General features: G+C 28.2%; 1 protein-coding gene across 6 annotated transcripts in view; it reads right to left on the bottom strand.

Moving 5' to 3' along the window:
- LOC109605092 (diuretic hormone receptor-like) overlaps window positions 1-25,018 on the bottom strand; it is a 141,743-nt gene that overhangs the window by 5,643 nt on the left and 111,082 nt on the right. For all 6 annotated transcript variants that reach the window (XM_049967853.1, XM_049967848.1, XM_049967850.1 and 3 more), the window contains exons 4-9: window positions 13,098-13,275; window positions 10,398-10,488; window positions 10,248-10,344; window positions 10,109-10,189; window positions 9,985-10,049; window positions 7,467-7,748 (exon numbers count right to left, since the gene is read on the bottom strand). In XM_049967853.1, the coding sequence (XP_049823810.1) occupies window positions 7,467-7,748; window positions 9,985-10,049; window positions 10,109-10,189; window positions 10,248-10,344; window positions 10,398-10,488; window positions 13,098-13,275 (794 nt within the window). The remainder of the gene's footprint in view (window positions 1-7,466; window positions 7,749-9,984; window positions 10,050-10,108; window positions 10,190-10,247; window positions 10,345-10,397; window positions 10,489-13,097; window positions 13,276-25,018) is intronic.

Raw genomic sequence — 25,018 nt, 5'->3', positions numbered from 1 at the left:
AAGTGTAAAAAAATGTTGAAAAAATTAAGTTGCAGTTGTCTAATAAAAACTAGTTTTAATTATTATAATAATATTTATTATAAAAAATATCCATTATAATTTTTTTAAGATTATTGTCAAATGAGAAGGGAATAAAAACTAAATAAAATTGTGCAAACATTTTTTGTAATAAATAAATTAGAAAATAATTCAAATAATATATCAAAACCAGGTGACAGTTTTTTATATAAAATTGTTGAAAAATTGGAAAATTGGAAAAGTAAATAAACTATTAAAAGTGAACCAAAATTTTCTATACTAATTAAAAATACTAATTAAAATAATAAGAAAAATAGTAGTGTTAGAAATTAGTAAATATGGAGAAATATGGAGTTTCTATTGTAAAAAATTCTAATTGGAAAGAAAGTAAACTATATAAAATGTAGTAAATAAATTAGAAAATAATTAAAATAGAAGGAAAAATAACGAAATACCGAATTGTTGTAAAATATGTTTAATTGAGAAAGTACAAAATTTTCTATAATATTTTTATTACAAAATTGTGAATATAAATTAATAAAATTAATTAAAAAAAAAACTATATAAGAAGGTCCAAAGATTTTCCGCCTTAATGAAAGAAAGAAACTAAATTACAAAATAGGTCAAATAAAGAGAAAAATAGTAAAAATTAGTAAATAAAAAAAAATTTTTTTATTTTTTTTGTTTTTAAATTTAATTTTAATTATTTGTTTTTTTTTTTAATTTAATCATAAGCTTCATTCCTTTACTTTAATAATTTATGTAAATTATAATAATATATGTAAATTCTCTAAAAATTTTATTTTTTTAATACTTATAAGGTTTGAATTATTTATAATATTTAAGTTGATATGATTACATTAAAAACTATTTTTGGATATAAAATATGTAAAAATTATGGAGGAAATTTAAAAATTAGAAAGATTTATGATTACTCAATTTATACAAAATAATCCAAGTTATTAATTTCTTTTTTTAAATTTATATTAGTTAAAAATAATAAAATTATAATTATATTTTAAAAAATTAAGTGATTTTTAACATTATTTTCAAATTTTGTTTATTTCTTTGTTAATATTAAATTTTTGTTAAAAATAGTATGAATAATAATTAATTTTTTTCATGTTTGAAATATTTATAACATTTAAGTTTATCACCAAATTATCTAGAAATTTAAAATTTTGAAAGAAAGGAAACTTACAAAATGTAATTTAATTTTATGATTAAATAATTATTCTCCTGTCCAATTTTTATGATACTTTTATTGTATTTAACAGGTATTACAAAAATATTTGACAGTAAACTAAAAGAATTTTTAAAAAATTTTATATTAAGTGTATTTTGAAAATAACATCCAACAAATCAATGATAAAATAAATCCACACAATTTTTACCGGGTATGAAATAAGTTTATTTTTAAAAAAGGTCATAGTAATAAATTTTTATACGTAATTTTTTTACCGTAAAAGTTGGAAAAATGTCTCGATGTTCCATTACTTACTTCCTTAATACACTATAAAAGTTTTATGTCCATGAAAATTGTCAATTTCCTGTTTACAGTTTATGAATCCCCTTCCCAAGCCGAAATTTATTTGTCAACAAATTAAAATTGAACTTAAAAAACGAAAAGTACCAATTCGTTTGACTTTCTGGAAAAAAAAGACCTATAAATAAAATTTCCCTGTTCCAAAACGATAAGGGGATCTGGACCATAAAAAATGACTTCATTCCTTAGACAAACGGGTGCTTTCCTTTACTGCCTACATTTATTATCCCGTTCGTTCGGAACATAACTTTTATATATAATCTGTATGAACGTCAATGACCATATTTCCATCGAATACGTCGAAACACTACCGCGGGCCAATGAAATAACGGGGATAACAACTATCGCCGAAACGTAACGTTCATAAAACACTCTCCGGATGCCGCGAATCCGTTCAATTACATAATAATTTCATGCGAGATCGGAGGGTGGATTTTATTAATGCACATCCACCATTTCTGGGCGCCATCTCCTTATCTAATCAGTTGCAAATTCCATTTGGAATGGATATATGTGCGGTTCGAACGTGGCCCGAGAATATGGTGTGTGTGTCACATCGTATGATGGAACATTCGATTCCGCAATTTCAAATGTGAGATGTATTTTTCTCTCGGTGTTTCCTTCGCTTTTCGGATTCGCACTCGAAGGGGAATTTTTTATCTGGTCGTGCAGTAATTACGCAAGTTTATGCGGAAAAATGGTTCACATGAAAATGGACATACTTGAAAATTAGAGTACATTGTGATGGCACAAAAAAAATTTATTGTAAAATAACTAACAATTAGAAAACGAGTTACACAAAAAACAGAATGATTTTTTTTTAAATTTTTGCAATTGATTATATTAATTACATAGATTTTAGTCAATCTCGAAATATTAAGAAAAATAAGAATAACAACTTTTTTAACTTTTATATCAAAATTGTAATACATTAATATAAATATTTGAAAATTATGTTTTCTAAATTTCATTTTTGAAATCAACCAAGATGATATAATTTCTCAAAAAATAAAATTAAAATTTTCAAATTGGAAATTGATAGTAATTAGTAAAAAATAATTAAAACAATATACATATATAGTAAATATTTAATTAATATAAATACAAATAATACAAGAAATAATTTAATAATATAATTATTATTATACATTATTATTTGAAGGATTAAACGAAACGAAGTTATACAAAAAGATCCATTTTTTTTTAATTTGGGTCTTTTACAATTTATTTTTAATTATTTTTTATTATATTATATGAACAATAATCAGATTTTTAATTTTTATCAAAATTAAAATAAATTATTATTAAAAATTATTTAAATTGAAACAATTTCACTGAAATATAAATTTCGAAAAATATGAAATTCATGAAGAATAATCAAAAATTGTCAAAAAATCGAAAACGAAGCTTCAAATAATGTGTTTAGTAAAGTTTATATATAAATACCAAAATATTTATATTTGTTTCTTTTTTACAATTTATTTTAAATTATTTTTCATTGTATTATGTGAACGATAATCAAAAATTTTGAATTTTTACAAAAATTATAAAATTATAAATATTTAGAAAATATTTATTTTCTCAATTTTTGTGACGTATAAAATATTTATGAAATTTAAATTGAAATAAATATTTTCTAAATATTTATAATTTTCTCAATTTTTGTGACGTATAAAATATTTATGAAATTTAAATTGAAATAATTTCACTGAAATACATAAAAATTTAAAATTTTGAAAAACGGGAAATTCCTGAAACAATTAAAAAATGTCAAAAATTCGAAAATTAAGCTTCAAAAAATGTTTTGGTAAAATTTATGTATATATAAATTACACAAAGAGGCAAAATTTAAAAAAAACAATTTCTTTTTTACAATTTTTAGGTTTTTAATTTAAAATTATTTTTAATTGATTATAATAGTAATTATACTCATATCAATATGATATAACAAATTAAAAAAATAGGAATAACATGTTTTTTGAACTTTTATTGCTAATTTTAATTTATACACACTTTTCTCAGTAATATATTCTAATATTTCAAAATTATTTTAATTGATGTGTCTGTTTGGTTTAATTTCAGATGTAATATATAATCAGTAAAAACAGTTTTTGTGTTAAATGACTATATTTATGTCAGATGGTACTTAAGTATATATGAATAAGGGTTTAAATGACCGATAAAAGAGCCTCTTATGCCATCAACATTTTTTGTTCCTTTTTTTCTCATTTTTATTGCTTGTGAAATCTGTAAAAGACGAAAAAATGTATTTTTACAATTCCTCCGACGTTAATGGTTTAAAATGTGCCTCTGTATTTCCTCTATAATTAAAAAAAGTGTATATTACCATAAAAATGTGGTTTTTATGGATAAATTTGCATAAATGTTTTGCTGATATTTCAAAAACAACGACATTTTCCAATAATATACAAAAATTTAACATTCATCAAATCAATCAAATTTATTAAAACGTTTAAACTAGTGTCATCGGAATCCGTAAAAATTAGCGAAATAAACGCTAAAAACGTTTTTATACAGTCCAATTTGTGCGAACCAAAATTCTCTGTGCAAATCATAAAAATTTTATAATAACGCATTGGAAAACCACCCTCGGGGATTATGAATTGTCCGCAAAATACACAATTGCCTTTTATTTATTTGCCTCGTTAACCGCTGTGAACGAACTCAGATTTATGAGTCTTGGGAATTCAGGTGATTGCAAATTGCTGATGTGGAAAAACAATGTACTCTGTATGTTGTTTTGAGAAAAACATATTTTCTAGATACAACGGAAGTTAATTGGATATTTAGTAGACATAAACATTCGTCGAGCATTTTCAATTTGTTGCTTTTTTCATTTTTGAAGTACGAATCTGCTTTTGCTTTGTGATAACATACTCCTCGATTCCACTGCATCCTTTTATTTTGTGAAAATTATACGCCCGAAGGTGCATAGAGAAACAACAGCTGCAGAAATGTATCATTTGATAACGCAGAACAACAGACAATATATATTACGGTGCCAATATTAAATGTGGCCTTTTATTCCTTTGAATAATAAAATGTTATTGCATCTAAATGTAAAGTAAGTTTTTGCTACAACATTGCAATAATAAAATATTCATAAAATTAGTTTTGCTGTTAACACTACGGAATTGAGTTTAAAAATTTGCATTGAAAACCTCTCGTGTTGTATCTCCTGCAAAATCCATAATTGCCTTTTTTATTTGCCTCGTTAATAACGGCGAACGAACTCAGATTTACGACGTGCCTTGGGAATTGTCCAATTGCAAATTGCTCCATTCACGGGCAATTCCGACAAATCAAATAATAATTTCGCAAAAAAAAAAAAAAATTACGATGAAATTTCGTTTTGGGGGACGTTTAATAAAAACGGGTCGACCGAAGAAGTCCGAAAGTTTACGGCTTTTATTGCGTGTGAACGTTCCAACCGCCCCCGAACAGTTCTTATACGCCAACCGACATTTTAACGTGAAACTCAAATACCTGAGTTGTTTGTTTGCATAATGGGTACTTATTTTCCCGTTCGTTTCACGTGTATCTCTTATTGAGTCGTATTTATTTGTTGAAAAACAATAACAATGCAAGGAGGTGCTCTTTAGCATTTTATGGAGCCATTAAAATTGCAAATATGCTCAATTAAAACGTATCTATTTTATATTTTATTTGTACATTCATTAAATTTATCTGCGAGTTTCATGTTTGTTTTGTATATATCAATCGTTATTTACTGCAGTATTTGTTGTGAACCAAATTAACAAGCACACGTTCATAATTTCAAACAAACGAGGGAATTCCTGTAAACTATTCTAAATAGTTAACGGTTGGTAGACTTGAAAACTCTCAACAAGTGAAAGATCATTTTTATTTTTCTTATGGTGGCAAAAAGTCAATGAGCAGGAGGGCCAAGCGAATGGGGACGGAGGGGCAACAGCCGATCATAGACGTTCGGAATCGCCGAAAAGACACGACCTTTTTGTCTCGGGATGAGTTGGGGATTTTAATATTTGATTTTATAAATTGGTAATAGAAAATCCTCAAAATTGTCGAGATGAGCAGGGAATATCTAGAGTCTTTAGTTAAAGAAAATAATTTACCAGATTTCAGTCATGGACGCTATAACTTAGTAGATTTTTGGTTATAGAAGACGGTCAGATTATGTTTTTGCTTTAAGAAAATATATTTCTGGTAAGAAACTTTTTATATAACCAATTTACGTCATTTAATTGTTTGTGTTTGTTATTTTACATTATTTTATAAACCGTGAAGTTAATATGTTCGTTTATTTTCATTAATTGAATTTGAAGTACAAATTCATTTGTATTAATTCATTTCATGCTTCCTGCTTAGTTATTGCAAAATATAGAAAGTTACTTTTACAGTAGTTATATTAGCTATAATTATTATATTACAGTTTTAGTTTGGATGAGTGTCGAAGTGATATTATATTATTATAAAATTTATATTATAATATATTTATATATAATATATATATTTTTAATTTGCTTGTTTTTATCATGAATATATAATAAAATTATACAAAATATATAATTGTTTTATTTTTATATATATCAGAAAAACCTAACCTATATTCATTTAATATAAATTTTAAATAGAAAGTGACAGATGGACAAAAAGATGTCTGTAATTTATAAGAAATGGCAACGTCGCTGCATCCCGAGATCGCGCCCAGTAATGTTTCTTGTTTATAACATTGGGTTGGTACTTCTTAGGTTTTCTCTGTCAATGAGGTATTGTCTTGAAAAGCATAAGTTTTTTTTTTTAATTTGAGAAAAATGAATAAAGAAAAACGTTAAAAAATATTTTTATATGCATAAAAATTATAAAAACTATAGAAAATTAATTAAATAAATATATCAATGATGAACACATGAACGTAATTAGTTTATATCCAACTCGATCTTCAAGAAACCAATTAAAAGTGACAAAGTATATTTATTTATAAATAAACAATTAAAAATCTTACTTAATAACAAAAAAGGTAAACCTAATAATTAAGGTTTAAAAACAATGTAATAAAATGTTTAATGTAATTTTATTTTTCAATTAATAATATTACCTAATAAGTAAGTTGTTGTTTTCAATAATGTAATGTTTTGTAGGAAAAATCTTAAAAAAATGCTTTGACTGAATGAGTCCGAAAATTTACGGTTTTTATTACGTGTGAATGTTCCTAACGCCCCTAAAGAATTCGTATTCACCATCCGATATTTTAACATAAAAGGCAAATACCTGTCTTGTTTATTTGTATAATGGGTGCTTACTTTTTCCCGTTCGTTTCAAGTCTGCATCTTATTGAGCAAAATTTATTCATTCAAACACAAGAACAATACAAGAAGGTGCTCTTTAACATTTTATGGATCCAGTAAAATTGCTGGGACGCATCAATTAAAACGCACCCTTTGTATATTTTATTTCTACATTCATTAATTTAAAAAAATTATCTGTCTGTTTTGTTTTTTTGTTTTATTTGCAGTGTTTGCTTTTGAATGATTTTAATAACTTCATATAAACGATATAATCCATTAACATGTGAAAGACTGTTTTTATTTTAACAAGGCGGCACCATCAAAAGCCAAACGGGGATTGTCTTGAAATGCACAATAAGGTTTTTTCCTGATACGGATACTTTCAAAGCCGTACACAAAAGAACGTATTTCGTTTTTTACCTATTTGTGTTTTGGTCTGGGGTTTGCAGTAAAATTTCTTTTTGATGGATACCTTAAATTACCCGCAATGAATGAATCTGAAGCAACAATCAAAATTCGAAGGTTCACTAGCCTAATAAAATAAGTTATAAGTACAAAATGACAAAAACTAAATAATCCAATTCAATTTCATTCATTGATTTAGGACTTACCTGTGTGGACAGTAAAACACATCTGATCCTGGTTATGGGAATGGTCCATTCGCTGTTCGGCGGACAATAGATGGTGATGATGTAGGTGATTCCCAGCAGTGGCATAAGTACGAGAAGTGCCTTCGCCGCCTTGTGATACTGTTGTGTCTCCACGGTGTTGGCCGATCTTAATTTAGTGATCAACACCCACATAATGGCCATCAAGAACATCAGGTTGAGCACGAGAACGACGGCGATTGGCGTGTTGAAAATCCAATCTGTGTCCGAACCGAATCTGCATATCTGAAATTTAATGGTTTTTTTTTCAAAGCGATTGTGACAGAATTATTTTCAATTTCGCTCATGTTTAAAGCAGATCGGAGTGTCGCTGGGGTCGCATTACTTGTGCTTTTATATTCGGCGACTGAAGCTTAAGCACTTTGCACTTGACTATTGAATAATCAGAGATCTGGAGAGATGAAATCAAGTTTAATCTGGTCAGCAGAGATGGGATTTTATATGACGACCTATTCATGAAAAGTTAACCATAATAACTGTTAAACACCGGTACAGGTCGATAATGGTATGGGGCTGCTTTTAGGGATTTGAAATGAGTCCTCGATCATGGATCGTTTTATGTATAAAGAAATATTGAGAAACAACAAAACAACAACAACCATATTCAGATAAAAATATGCCACTAAAACTTAATTTTCTACAAGATAATGACTTCAGGCACACTTCAAAATATTTGAAGAAGTAGATTTTAAGGAAAAAAAAAATAATGTTATGAACTGGCCATGTCAATTTCCCGATCTAATCTCCATTGAAAACTTATGGGAGTATCAGTAAGATTTATTCACGGTTATGCAAAAGTCATGGCAAAATATGGATCCAAATATTATTGTCTATCTGTTGCTTTTCATGAAGAAAAGGTGTTTGGAAGTTATTTATAATAATGAAAATTTTACAATATATTAGTGTAGAATTAATTTAATACTTATTACAAATTATTTGTAGTAATAAAACTTTAAATAGCTTAAGTTGCTTTACTTTTTGCCAGCCCAAAATAAATAACCATCAGTAAAATTAAACTCTTTATTTTTTTATATTGTTTAACTATATAATAACCAAGACTGAATTTTAAAAAAGTTGCTCTACTTTCTGTCATTACTTTATATTTTTTTGCAGAAATAAAGATGTGGGGTACGAAATGTTTAGACTAATTATAAAATTAATTTAAATTAAAAATAATCTTTTAATAAAATTAGGTTTTTTAATTTGTTGCTCTACATATGAGCGATAGTGTAGGCTCAAAAACACAGAAAATTTTACGTGAAATAATAAATCTTTAATTTTATATTTAAATTTGTACATGTGAATGATGTAAGACGTAAATCGAAAATCGTTTTCAAGCTGCCTGACGGCTCCTACAAAAATTCAACTGACACTAGATCTGGTGCCGACCGATCTAAATCTGGGAGGTTCGCGTCCGATCAGGATGGCCTGATTGTCCAAAAATCTGGCCAGCTCGGACCTGCTGAAGTTGCGTCTTCCGGAAAACGCCCGATCGATCGCCCGTCTGACCGACACCTCCGACGGCACGGTGTTGGCGTTGGGCTCTCTCTGGTACACCATCACCACGCTGTTGTTCGGGTCCGGCTCCGGTGTCTGCTTGGTGATCTCCAACAGCGGCATCCAACGTTGATTCAGCTCGTACGCGATGAAGAAGTACACCAGACAGGTCACCACGCCCAGCATCACTACGCCCAAGTAACGGGGCGTTGTGTTCACCACCATGTCTAATGGTATTGCCAAGTGTTTGTAAATTGGGTTATAAATTAGGTCCATGATACTGCAATTTGACTTCCACACACGTTCAATTTGACGTCTAATTATGATGGCACGTTGTTGATGACGACATGTTCGGCTACTATGGTTACTTAATATTGATTGTTATTTATTTTATTTTTACAAGGTGTGTCCAAAATAGTTAGACAACATTTGAGAGTAAGAAGAACACGTTCAATAACGAAGAAAATCTCAATATTTTTCAATTTTTGCTTTTTATCACCAGCATCCAAACATATGTGTGCCCAGGCCTGCCAATAATCAGTTCAAACTTGTTTAAGACAACATTTATTAAATTGATTTTGTCACAAGCAAGTAATGAAAAAAGTTGATAAAAAACGTCTGTTCCAGACTACGAAGAGAAGTAAAAATAAACTGATATGTGAATTTTCCACGTTGACACTCCTAATATTATCCCACAACTCTTATTACAAGCCGAAATAGAAAAACTTTCAAGTATCGAAACTTTTACATTTTGAATTCTGATGAAACTCAGACGTCACGTCGATCGGCAGCGGCACAAACTTCTTCCCAGGCAAATTTATGGATATGCAACAGTTCTGAATATACACTGTTCTAAGATATTAATTTTGTCAGTTTTCAGAAAATATTATTAATAATAGGTTATTACTGGTGTGGTGCGTTAATTTCTTGGAACAGTTGGCCATTAAATTTCACGTGTACTTACTTCTTCCGCTGGCTGGGTCATGGTTTCGGTTATCACCCACACTATAACCAGCAGGAGAGGCGATCCTGTGAATATTTTAAAAAAGGGTTTACTTTGGGATATCTCGTGATACTTTCATATTTACCCCATCCAATGCAAACGTATATTCGCAGTTTGAAGTTTTCTCTTGTCAGCGTTTCAACGACGAGGATGTACAGGTAGAGACCTGAGGAAAAGAGCATATTAAATCAAAGAAATGTCGTTAAATTAATCGGCCTGTTTACCTTCGACAAACATCCAGAAGAACGTGGAGATGTGGAAGTAATTGAGGATGGTTATGAGATATATACATCTGAATTGATGCATCACTCCCATCTTAATCTGTAACACACAATTTTTGGGTAAATATATTAACAACGAGTTGTTGTTATTACCAAAAACAGTATGATAATCCAGACACTGTAGAACAATATGTAGGACCACATCAGGTTCATGTGGATTTTGTTGCGCAAACATCGAAGTTCCCTGAAAAAAAAATTAATTTGATACGAGTTATTTTCAACGTTAAATCAACTCTCCATTTAAATTCACTAAATATTGTTAGGAAAACATCATTTATTTAATAAATTGGGAAAAATATCTGATTTCATTCAGTCACAGGGTTGGTTTATATAAATGCAGTCTGGTTAATCGATAACAGATTAATTAAGTGTTCAATTAGTATCCAAATTGCATATTGTTTCTAATGAGGTTTTTCAGTTTGGTATTTAAAATTTTATTGTGTGGGACAATATTTTAATAATTTATATCAGAGTAGTCGTTCTGGAAGCCTTGGAAATGTCTTATGGCAATATTCCAAGAATATGGAGTGTTTGTTGTCTTGAGGGAAATATAAATAATTTATACGCACAAGGAGAACTCGATGACTTGAATATGAAAACAATATTATGATTTTTGCTTTTATACAATATGCATATAAAACAAATATTATTTTTATTCTCTCATTTCATGATATAAAATAATGCAGAAAACAAATATTTAAAATTAAAAGTTCATTGTCTTTTTATTTAGAAACTACATTAAAATAAAGAATAATTGAATGAAATGAATTTTAAAACAATTATTTTAAAATTCTCTGTGTAAAAGTACATTTAACAAAACGTTTAGAGTCCGAAAATTACGGCTTTTATGGCGTGAGAACGTTCCAACCGCCCCCGAACAATTCTTATTCAGTACCAGATATTTTAACATAAAACGTAAATACCTACCTTATTTATTTGCATAATGGATACGTACTTTTTTAAGTACTTTTCATGTGTATATCTTATTTATACTTCCAAATACAAGAACAATACAAGATGTTCTTTAACAGTTTATGGGGAAATTTTGATGATACATTTAAAACATTTGCTTATTCATTAATTCATTAAGTTTATGTGCGAATTTTCTGTTTGTTTTGTATATATTAACCTTTATTTACTGCATGCAGTATTTGCTTTGAACAAAATCAACAAGCACACCTCAATAACTTCATGTAAATGAGAGAATTTTCAGTAAACTATTCTAACTGGTACACTTGAAGACCCTCAACATGTGAAATACGTTTTTATTTTTGTTAGGCAACACCTTGAAAAATCAAACAATGCATAATAGGGGCCTTAAATAGAACATATATACCTATTACCTATTTGAATATCAAATCGATAAATAAATGTTATTCCAACAGGAATTTATCAAACTAGTATAATATTATTACATATTTAAAAATACTTTGAAATGATATTTGTATTGTTTTTAATTTTAACATCAAAACACGTAAAACAAATATATAGTATAGCTCATGTTTAGAGTGTATTTATAAGTTGCTATAATTATGACCATTACTGTATATCAATAATTTTATTTAGATCAAATTGTAAATTAGAATATTAATCAATTATTCAATACACCTAATTAATTTGTATCAAGTCGCAAAATTTATTTATTCAAATACAAGAAAAATACAAAATTATTAACATTTTATAGAGCAAGTAAAATTGAAGATACGCTCAATTAAAACGTACCTTTTGTATATTTTATTTATACATCGGTTAATTCATTAAATTTATCTACGAGTTTTATGTTTGTTTTGTGTATATCAAACTTTATTTATTACCGTATTTGCTTCGAACACAATCAACAAGCACACCTTAATAACTTCAAATAAAGGAGTATTCCAGTAAACTATTCCAAATGTTTGATAGTTGGTACACTTGAAGGTCTTCAACAGGTATTGTCTTGAAATGAACAATAAGATTTTTCAATTTAAGAAAGATAAATGCAAAAGATCTTTAGATTTGTATATAAAAAATTAAAAATTCTGATATTAATTTGATTAATTAAATAAATATATCAATAATATTATTTTAGTTTAAATTATAAATTATATATAATTAGTATTTTAATCCACATAAACGTAATTAATTTTTAAGTCTAATTTGTGTTTCAAGTTTGCGGGAAGAGATAAACCTTTATATATTTTAAAATGTAAATTTGATTTTTAGTTATCTAATATGTTGATTTTTATTCTTATTACAAAATATTATAAAGCTACAAGAGTAAATAAAATTAAATAAATCAAAATCCAACTTTTTCGAGTACCTAACATCGCAATTAAAAAAATTAAACTTAATAATAAATCTAAATAAAAAAGAAAAGCTTTCAAAATTTAAACTAAACAAAATCCAATAAGCGTAATAAATTAGGAATTTTTTTTTGTACATAATTAATTAGATTTACATTTATCTAAGATTTAGATCATAAACTAAGTGTAATAAGATCATAAAACTTAATTTGCATTAATTTCAAAAATAAACAAAATCGCAGACCAATAATTTATAATCGCATTAGCAGTAATTAGGAGTAGTCACCAGTTATAAATTTAACTTTCGTAAACACACAGATCCGTAATTAAACCGGCTAGTTCTACAGCTTTAATTTAGGGATCGGGCTTAATTGGCCGGTCATTATGTAGAAACGCCGATTTAATGGGAATTGTTCCCTGCGATTTTGAGATTCGCTCTCGCACATTGGTCGGACGTATTTTTGTGAAGAGAATCGACACCGTGAAAGTGGCACATTAAAATTTCACTTACTTGAAATACGTGAAGATGCCTATTGCTATTGAGAGTGTTACGATGCTGATGGAGTAACCGATGAAGTAAATATTTGTCTGGATTTCATTATCGTCTTCGTATGGCTTCAGTTCGACGCAGTTGTCGTAGACCGTTTTCGCCCAAGTGCCGTTCGGATAACACTCTCGTGTTGCATTTTCTGAAAAAAAAGAAAAATTTGTCATATTTATTCGTATTAATCCGAGGGTAATGTAATGATTTCATATTAGGTGGGTGGTTAATGAGCGATATGCGACAATGTAATCTCTATTGGTTTGTACCATGAATTATGTGCGTGTCATTCATATTTATTATCGTGTTAATGTCCGTTCGGTAAATAATTTCATGGGAAATGGCGGTAATTAGGTTTAATATAGATTGGCAGTGTTTTAAGGAATTTATTCATAATTAAACCCTAATTAATTGATCGATCATAAAAGCGTTTTAAAGCAGAAACGTTGTAACTTTCTTTTACATATTTTTAGGGTAATTTGAATGTGATGAATACACTTCATTTTATGTTCATTAGAGATGTTTACCTGAATACCATAAATTTGTTATTTTCTATGGAAATGGAGCAAATGAAATACTACAGTATTGGTAGAAAGTAGTGACTTTAAAAATATACAAATTGTTACCGCCCTGTATGTGCAAATCTAATATAATTTATACCGATTATAAACACACTACATACAAACATTTCGGTAAATATTTCTTGTACTAAAAATAATTCTGTTAGTTACAAATCAAAAAACTAAATATTCGGCTGGCAAAAAGTAGAACTTTTACCTAAATGTCACTAATCTCTACAAAATCCACAATAATTTTTGGTTCTGCAGTTTACACCAAAGTAAACTGAGTTAATATAGCACCTCGTGGAAAGAAATTATTTTCTGAATTAAAATCACTGATTATATCGTTCTCTCAATACGACGAGAGAAAAATTAATATTGACCAATTGTTTTAAAATTTTCAAGATTTGGTAATGTGGAAGAAAAATATAAAACTGGACGAGCATGAGAAAGCAAAAGGTTTCAGGATAAACAATGTTTATCCTACTCCAAAAAAGATCCTTTCCTGAGTTCCAGCAAAATAAAAGGTCTACTTGAGACACAACTTGAAACTAATGTTTCTTCAAGAACCGTAAGAGATAGATTACTGCAAGGGGCGAGAAGGCCAGATTAAAAAAACGTTACTATCAGAGATAACAGACAAGCCACAGTTGAGTTTACCAGGTCCTTTTTACACTGGACTTTAAATGATTGGATCAATCAAGTTTAATCTGGTAAGATTCATATAAAATTATGCCTCTAAAACTTAATTTTCAACAAGATAATGTCTCGAAGCACTCTACCAAACATTTGAAGTGGCTTTTAAGGGAAAAAATTAATGTTACGAACTGGCTATATCAATTTTCGGATCTAAATTTCATTGAAAACATTAAATAGCATAAGTTGCTCTACTTTTTGCTAGACCAAAACAAATAATCATCTGTAAAATTAAAATCTTATTTTTTTTATTGTTTAACTATGTAATAGTTAAATTTATAAAGGGAAATTAATTTTGAATATATATTTTTCAGATAATTATAACCAGGACAAAATTGTTTGAATTAAAAAAAAAAGTTCTCCTATCTGACAGTACTGTACATACTACAACAAAATACACTGTTCCAAGAAATTAAAACTTATAATTTTGTAAATAAAATTTTCTATTTGAATAAATAGTGAATATACAAAGAGTATATATTCCTATTTTTCAGAAAATATGTCTCAGATTCCTTTTAACATATTTGAAATATTCGTATTATTCCAATAACTTTCTAATGAATCACTGGAATTTTTATTAGAAGAATATATGATTCTGAAGACAATCCCGAAATATCCACTTGTATTTCAGGAAGCATATTCAACTGCACTTGCCATACAATTGAAATTACAGAGAATTCCAGTTTGAAGTTTCATTAGCTGTAACTCACATATTTTATTTCAGGTAGAAACGATTTATGTACCGTTGCACGGGTAATTTAATTGCCTTTCTAACGAAATGTTATTCATTTCAATCGGATTTGTTGTTACTTCGGAATATTGCTTTAAGTAAAATGATACAGCGAATAATGGCTCAAATATAAAACTACCTAATTATGTATATTTCAGTATTTTATTATAGAAAAACTTATTTTAAAATATTTTGAACGTGTACCATATTTATTTTCCAATAAATAGTAATGGTATTCAGAATATTTCGAAGGTATTATCTAAGTTTCCGCCTAATTCGATGGGAACTCAAAGAGAAGAGCGTGAACAGTCAATGCAAACAAGAGCAGGATTATTATAAAGTTTTGATTGTCCTGTTCCGTAAGCAAATATCAAAGGTTGTATTTGGTCTTGTGAGCACTTTCAGCTGCCCTTAAATGTCGATAAAGCCGTTGAAAGGAGTTAATAACTCGTGTTTGCCATGGATTTACCGCGGACAATAAACAAAATAATACAAAGAGACAAAATTCGATCGTTAATCTGTAACTGGAATTCAGCATGTCCAGTTCGTTAATCGACTAAATCACTTTTCCGATGTCGATTCAATTTTAGCATAGTCGACCATTTCGTATAATTTTCCTAATTCATGGCACAAATCGATTAGGCAAATCTGCGAGTTTCTGTCAAAATTGTCTCGCCGTTTCTGAATTAAAAATTGAAATGTAATGGACCGTTCAGTTGTAATTTGTTTGATTAGTGCCATTTTTCTTAATTAACGAGGTTCCAAAAAATATTATTTGATCAATTTTCTGAAATAAAATAAATAATCATACGGATTTTGCCATCCAAGCGTGTTTTTTGTTACTTTGATTTATTTTTAATAGAGTAATCTGCATGAGCCCTAAACAACATTATTTATTTACACGGTGTAGTATACCATCTCAAAGAGTTTTATATATTAAACAGGTTGAATATCCCTAAAGCCATATTAGGTAACAGAAAGGATAATTATTCAGTTTCACCAGATATCTAAGAGAGGAAGAACGTGTATTAATTATAAACTTTGTCAGGATTATTCATAACTTAAGACAATCAATTTACAATTTTCCAAATTGAATTAATCTATATTTAGATCACAAGTGTGCATCCATATGGCTAAACTTGTAATTAATTATTTCAAAGGCAATTTATAATAACATATGACGTGAACAAATTGGTTGATTTTAACTGGAAGGAGTATCTCTAGATCTGACAGAGAAAAACTGCATTTTTATAACTGTCGTCAATAAAAAAATAAACAAAAATGACCGATAAAATATTTTTTATGGTAACTATTTTATATTAGGAAAAAAGTGCCAGTAGAAAGTTTCTACCGCTCATCAATAAAAAAAGAATTTAATAGAATAGGAAAAATCAACAAATTTTTAGTCACTTCGTATACAGTTTAATTATAAAAATGAATAATCTGTACATAAAATTATTTCGTGTATGACATACACTTATACATTATACATTAATTAATATATAGTGAAAAAAATAAATAAAACAAAATATGAACGTTACTTAATACAAATAAAAGTACATAATTTAAAAAAATAATTTAATTTTAAGAAATAATCAAGTTAAATAGAGAATTAATTGTTTTTCTTTTCAAGATTATAGTGAAACATATAAAGTGACATTTAATATACACAATCAAATATTAAAGTTAAAAATAGGATGAATTAAGTTAAACAAAAAGAAAGTACTTTTAATTTTGAATACAAAAAATTGAAAATAGAAGTAAAGACTAATAAAAATTGAATATTCTAAAATAATTTATGATTTAATATAACATCAAAAATCAACAAATTTTTATTTACTCTCTATACAGTTTATTTATAAAAATTAATACATAAAAGTATTTCATATAAAAAAATCTTAATATAAAAAATGGAAATTCTTATAATAAGCTGTTAAATTTAGTTAATTAAATAATTATTTCTATTTTACAATAAAATAAATGAAAAATACAAAATTAAATATAAAAGTCTTTCATGTGAAACATGTATTGATAATCGTGTTAAAACAAAAAAATCGTGTAAAAAGAGAATTAGGTGCTCACAGTTTATTTATAAAATACATAAAAATAATTTTGTGTAAAATATAAAAATAATTACTTTTATTTTGGAACACAATAAATTAAAAATAGAAAACTATTGAAAATTATGAATTAAAAATATTACTAATTTAAGAAATTTAATATAAGTATAAAATATGAACGTTATTTAACATACGTAAAAGTAAATAATCTAAGAAATTAATTTGATACAATAAAGTTAAAAATAGTATGATATAGTTAATGGAAAAGAAAATAAATCTAATAACTAACATATAATTTAAAAGTATAATATATTATAAAACAAATTTTAATTTATCTTATAATTTTGCAAATAAAAACATTCATAATTAAACAAATTGTAAAATATTTTTAAATTATTAAACATAATTATTAGATATGTATTCAATGTATAACTTTACAAATACAAATGCTCTTAATCAAACATCAAATAATTAAACAATACAATAATTAAATACATTTTGTATTACATATAAAATATTTTTTTAATTACCACTCAGTTCAATGAATAGGTAACTATTTACATAAAAAAACGAGGTGATTAGATAACATACAAAACATGTCTAAAATAACATTTCCGAACAATTGTCAGTTACATATTCAGCGTCTTGTTTCCATACCGAAATCACGTTACGAATAATGTTTTTGCGAGACACTGACATATTCAGAAGTTCGGTTTTCGTGTGTAAATATTTCATGCAAAACGTGGATCGCGTCAATCAATCAATCAGGCATCTTCTGCCCGTGACACACATTAAAATTGTCATGATTGATTGCCAAGATTTCGCAAACGACACGATAAGATTCCTCCCCCATTGTTAAACCGGACCGGTTTAATGAGCTTTCCGACAAAAAAATCTTCAAATCTGTATTTATTGGATAAACCGTCGATTCCCAAAAAAGTTAGGATGGTTCCGTCGGAGGAACAAAATGGCCGTGACTTCTTTAAATGGTGATGTACGGTCATACGTGGGCCGTAATACAGAGCCAGCAAGAAGTTTAATAACGCCCCTAAAATCGTGTAAGCTCCTTTGCCGGCAAATGCTTGAGATCTTTCCAACAACTTTTTTGATTAATTCTGAGAGAAATTGCTTTTCATACGGGGTAAAATGGGGCATTATAAATGGCGTATGGGTAAGGTGTGCAAATTAAACGTGAAATCCGTTCCCGTGCACACAAAGGACGACTTAATCAAAGGACTTTTTGCTGATCGTTAAAATGTCTTCACTACAACGTCGGATGTTCAATTCGGCGACGGTGCCCATGGAATCCGGGTCCTCGATCGCGTTGATTGACGCCGATTCGTTTTTAACCGGGATGCACCTGAGAGTTCTCGAGTGTGAAATTAGATAGAAGCTTCCATCATGGAAAATGTGTATTTTCCAATGCACGAAAGTACTTTTAAAGCAGACCCGAGGGTGTTCCGTGAGACTTACACTATCGCTCGTATGTAGAGTAACTTTAGAAATTTCCATTGTCGATAAAAGTGTACGTTTAAATATCCATATTAATGTCAGTTATGCAGTATATTTGATACGGCAATATGACTATTTATTAGTGGGTTTAGTTAGATATTTATTAATATTAAAAAAAAAATCAAGGGTCAAAAGCAGAGCAACCATAAAATAAAACAGCCATACTTACATTTAACCTTCCCTTATTTAGTATTTAGTATATCCATTATTCTCAATAACTTCTAAACATCTTTTTTTCATTGGTTTCAGCAGCTTTTCAATATAATCGTTCTATTATATATTCGTAGAGTTCATTCAAATTTGACAGTCTTTTTGCATGGATTTTCCAATCAGTTTCAAAGGTTTTTGGATTAAGGTATGAGCTTTGTGACGGCAAAGGCATTAAACTCATGTTACCTTCAGCATATGATTCTCCGGAATATCACGATAAACGAAAGGATCCATTATTTTGTACATATTAACCAGTAGGTTCATGCAAACCCTAGAAAAACATCCCCAAATCAAAATGACTCCTCCTCCATACTTCACACCTCCTCCAAATGTTATCAGATTTGATCAGATCTTTTAGTCTTCGTTTTATGGCACTCATTGACACACTGACTTCGTTATTGATTTAAGCGGGATGCCCTGATAAAAACTTCGCCAATAGCAAAGATTTTTGTTTTCCTGTCTACGGTTATGTTAGTTTTGAGTTTTCTACTACTTTTGGGAACTCCTTCCAGTGTATTCCTTCTGTTAAAATTGGAAATCGTACTCGAAATGAGCTGTTTAAATTTAAATCTACTGCAATTTTACTTTGCTTTTCACCATTCCGGAACTTTTCTATATGTTTTGTTTAATATTTATAGGTAGATGACATCTCTAGGCATTTTTAACTTTAAGGAACGATGCCGGACATACATTACATAAAAACTATGTAAATAAAGGGAGGTTCGAAATGTTTAGACACTTAGTAATTATAAAATAAATTTAAATTAAAAAGAATCAGATAAGTAAGTATGGATATATCTCATAATATAATTAGTACCATACAATATATTTAATAATCAAATGACCATGTGACCAAATGACTGAATTACCTAATGACCTAATTACCTAATGACCAAATTACCTCATGACCAAATTACCAAATGGCTAAATGACAATAATTAAAATTACAAAAAAAGAAAACTTAAAAATCACTATGAATGTAAAAAATTATTCCAGATCCTGAAATAATTAATTGATTTGATAAGTAAGTATGGATATATCTCATAATATAATTAGTACCATACAATATAATTTTTATAATTATTAATTTAATCGAATTAATTTTAGCAAAATAATGATTTAAATTATATAAAAATTCTACAATTTTTGTTATTTTTTTTTTTGTCAAATAAAACTAATTTTTGCGTGTTCTGCATGACCAAATTGCGAATTGATATACGATGTGACTCATTTGAAACCCTAATGACTAAATTACGTAATAACAGAGTTATCTAATGACCTTTTTACCAAATGACCGAATTACCCAAGGACCAAATTACCTTGTGACCAAATAAATGAATTACCTAATGTCCAAGTTATCTAATTATCGAATTATCTTATGACCGAAATATTTAATAATCAATTGACCATGTGACCAAATGACTGAATTAACTAATGACCTAATGACCAAATTACCTCATGACCAAATTACCAAAGGAACGATGCCGGACATACATAAAAACTATGTAAATAAAGGGAGGTTCGAAATGTTTGGACACTTAGTAATTATAAAATAATTAAAAAGAATCATTCATTTAATAAAATAAATATGTTTTTTAGTTTGTTGGTCTACTTATGAGCGAGAGTGTACGTGCATTTGCATCGTCCCCCGGCCTTTTCCAAACGACGCAACTTTTAAAAGGACGAGACCAGTTAAACCCGAAATATTGTGTTACTAAGATAAAGTTAATGCCCGACGTCTCATTTTAAATACACAATGGCCCATACTTCATGTCGTAAATAAAATTTATGCACGTCCAAGGTAAAGCTTCTGTAACTCGTTCCATTTTATGTGTAATGCAAATTACACATTTTCGCCTGCAATAATTTTTATTGGGGGCTCGATATTATTTTTATGCGGCCGCAAAAACGGGGCAAAAATTGGAAAAAGGAAACCGGACGGACGCACGCACAAACGTTGCCGGCGGCGATCCAGTATTGAAATTGCGTTTATCCAAATTATAAACAGTGAGCGGTTTTGCGCATTTTAATGTTTGGTTTTCATAATGAGCTCGGTTAATTGGACGGGCGTGAAACGTAGCGCATGCTAAAAAATACATAATCGCGTAATTTTTATAAATTTTGCTGCTTAAGTAATTTTATGGGTGCACACAGTGATTCTATAAATGTGGAAATTTCCACCCAAATAATATTGAACAATTACATACCTATAAATCTATATATTTCATTTGTTTTTCTATGAAAATATAATAATAATAATAATAATGATATAAGAATGATAATTAGCAGAACATTAATTACAATTAATATTTTTAAAATATCTTATGCAAAATTATTAATTAAATTATAGCTATTAGATTTACATCATTAACTGCTTTTTTATTTTCCTGATTATAAATAAAAAGAGTTCATCCTGTTATTAAATTGATTACATATATTAAATTAGTTAATTTCATATTAGGTTCTTTAAATTTGCTTTACATAATTTCTTAGAAATTAAATAATATATTTTTAAATGTACATACATATACAAGTATATTTATTATACATTTTCAAACTTACATTATATAAATATATTTTTAATATTAAATAGAATAACCAATTAGAAAATTTTTCCACTAAAATCGACAAATTAAGAAAAATATATTTATTTTTGAGATTAAAAAATTGTAATTTATTGTAATTTATTACAGATGTTGAAATAGTGTTGATTTGATAAGTAAGTATAAAATACGGATATATATTATAATATAATTATTATTATAATTTAACAGAATTATTAATTTAATTTTAGCAAAATAAAGATGTCTTATAAATTTAAATGACCGAATTACCTTATGACCGAATTATATAATGACCAAATGACCTAATGACGGACTTACATAATGACCGAATTACCAAATGACCTAATGACGGATTTACATAATGACCAAATGAGCTTGTGACCAAATGATTGAATTACCAAATTACCAATTGACCGAATTACCTTATGACCAAATTACCAAATAACTAAATGACGAAAAATAAAACGAAACTATAAATTTTCTCCAAGTTGTGGATTTGGAAAAATTGAAGTAATTTAAGAATTTGGAGAAAACACATCTTTAATGATTTTTGACGAATCTATAGAATATATTATTACTGAAATTACAAAAAAAAAACGTAATCACTATGAATGTAAAAAATTAGTTTAGATCCTGAAATAATTAGTTGATTTGATAAGTATCATATATCTTATAATATAATTAGTACCATACCATATAATTTTATTAATTTAAATAGAATTAATTTTAGCAAAATAATGATAAATTTAAATTATATAAAAATTCTACAATTTTTCACGTTTTTGTTAATTTTTTTGTTAAATAAAACTAATTTTTGTGTTTTCTAATGACCAAATGACATTAATACTAAATGACCGAATTATCTAAGAATCAAATTACCTTGTTACCAATTAAACGAATTACTTAATGTCCAAGTTATCTAATTACCGAATTATCTTATGACCGAAATATTTAATAACCAAATGACTGAATTATCTAACGACCGAATTACTTAATGACCGAATTACATTATGACCAAATTACCTCATCACCAAATTACCTCATGACCAAATTACCAAATGACTAGAAGATGAAAAATAATTAAAATTATAAATTTTCTTTGTTCTCTATAAGTTGAGAAATTAGAGAAAATGAAGTAATTTAAGAATTTGGAGAAACTACGTCGAATTTATAGAATAAATTTAAACTGAAATTAGAAAAAAACTTTATATCAAAATTATATATCAAATAAATTTTAAATATTACTAAAATCACTAAAAATGTAGAATGCAATTAAAATCACAATATTAAAAACGTTTAAAATTCTGAAATAACTAAATTGTCTAATATATATTCTTTTTAATAAAATAGAATTTATATAAATTTTTTGTCTTAATTTTCAGGCACATTATCTGCTGTTTCCACAAACTGTAAACTGAAAAATAATGAGATCTGACAACTGAATCTATGTGATCACCGAGTATACTTATTCCACGTTCATATTAATAACGAAAACAACAGTGCAGCTTAATTGAGGCCCCAAAGACAATACGATTATTACAACACGCGCCGGAAGTTTCGAAAGCTCCGGTTGGAATTCAATTAAAATCGCACTCCCCAACACGGGGAGTTTTGTCTGCGGAAACATTAACACTTAATTGGCTCGAGTTTTACTTCTCTCTAGAAAATAATGGCCTCCGCAAATTTTTAATCGGAACTTAGGGCAATCAATTAAATCCGAATGGAGTTTGAAAGTTTTGCGCACGATGAACTTCGCGGAAGACTTGTTGAATGTCCCCGGGTGCATGGCTCGAATGCAGGTAATTATTCGCCGGATGCAAAAATAATTGAAGCACGTTTTAATTACGTTCATAACCGCCCACCATTGTTTGGTGCCCTTTAAGTGGGAGGCGAGTGCACCGTGTCGACTGTTTGAGGGTGCGTTCGTGGCTAGAGGATTCCGAAGACGTCTCACGTTAAATTTGCGAATCCTTATCGATTTGGATTTTTATGCCAAGTGGGTCGACCCAGTTGGAGTGGTGACCATCGATAAAAATTGCGAAAGGGTACATTTTACAGGACATTAATTAATTCCCCACGTCCGAACTTTCAGTTCGATGAAATAAATTCCGATTACACGAGCGAGAAATTAGTGCCAATGCGAGACATTTATAATATCGTTAATGTTGGAGGTAATAAAAGAGAGAGGCTAAGCATTATTAACGGTCACAAATGATATTGCATTATTGGCCGACAATTCCAATACGTTATGAACTTCGATTAATGTTTGGTGTTTATGGCGGAAACGAATCGGTGACCTGGAAAGGGTTTGACACGAAAAAATAGGAAATTACTTGGTTTACCGGACACGTTATTTTGCATCGAGTTCCAAAAATTCGCCGGCCCCAATTTACCACCTCAACTTCGTCCATCCTCGAACTACATAAATCAACTTAATAAACAAACGATTATAACGTTATCACGAGCACAAACAATACCGGATAACGGTGTCAGACGATTTTTAATTAACAACTTAACAACGAACAAACCTTTGTCGTCCAAAATTAAAAAAAAAATAACTTAATATTAAACCAAAACAACTATTAATCATGAATGTGAATCAGAATTTCAAAAGGAAAAATCCATCCGGACCTTCGCATATTTTCAGCAAATGCATTTAATATTACATATTTCGTTTTTGTGCCATGTTAAACATAATAGAGAATTATGAATGATGTGTCCCCTTACGATCTTGCATTTCCATCACAAAGGGATTCCTGTGAATGTAAAAGGAAAGTACCAAAGGGTATTGCACAAAAGAATTTTATAGATACTGGATTATTTAAAATAGACATGACGAAATGGACACTCGAATGTTCCTTTTTAAATACAAATATTTATTTCGACACGTATCTTAAATCGCAGGATTAATCGCAGTTTGTTCAAACATTTTAAATTTATGACCTAAATTGTAACAAAAAACCATTTTTATTATTTGATTTTGTTAACAGTTCAGTGGTAAGGTGTATTTCTTCAGTGTGATCTTTTAAATTTTCTTAATTTATTATTTCTTATCAATAAAAATTTCTGTAAAATTCCATAAAAAATTCCGTTTGACCTTATCTGTGTTGAAATAAAGTGATTTAATCAATCTTAAGTAATAAATAATATTTCTTAAAATTTCGTTAATTTATAAAAATAATAATATTTATAAAAATCATTGAACTCTAAAGTTTAATGCATTCATAGTAGTATGATTTTATAAATACAAATAATTTAATTTGCCTTCATAAATGTGTAAGTTTAAATACCCATATTATTATCAGTTATGCAGTATGTTTAATATCATCAATACGGCAATATAATTGTTTATTAGTGGGTTTAGTGAGGTATTTATTAATATTTGAAAAAATCAAGGGCCAAAAATGAAGACACTATAACTATAAACACTATAAAATAAAACAACCTTACGTACATTTAGCCTTTCTTTATTTAGGAACTTGTGACATATCCATTATTTTTAATAACTTTCTTTTCATAGCTTTTCAATATAATCGTTCGATATTTCTTTCTACTGATT

This window comes from Aethina tumida, chromosome 5 (genome assembly GCF_024364675.1).
Source record: "Aethina tumida isolate Nest 87 chromosome 5, icAetTumi1.1, whole genome shotgun sequence".
NCBI classification, from domain to species: domain Eukaryota; kingdom Metazoa; phylum Arthropoda; class Insecta; order Coleoptera; family Nitidulidae; genus Aethina; species Aethina tumida.
The sequence above is the reverse complement of the archived record's forward strand: the minus strand, read 5'-3'. Positions and strand labels throughout refer to the sequence as shown.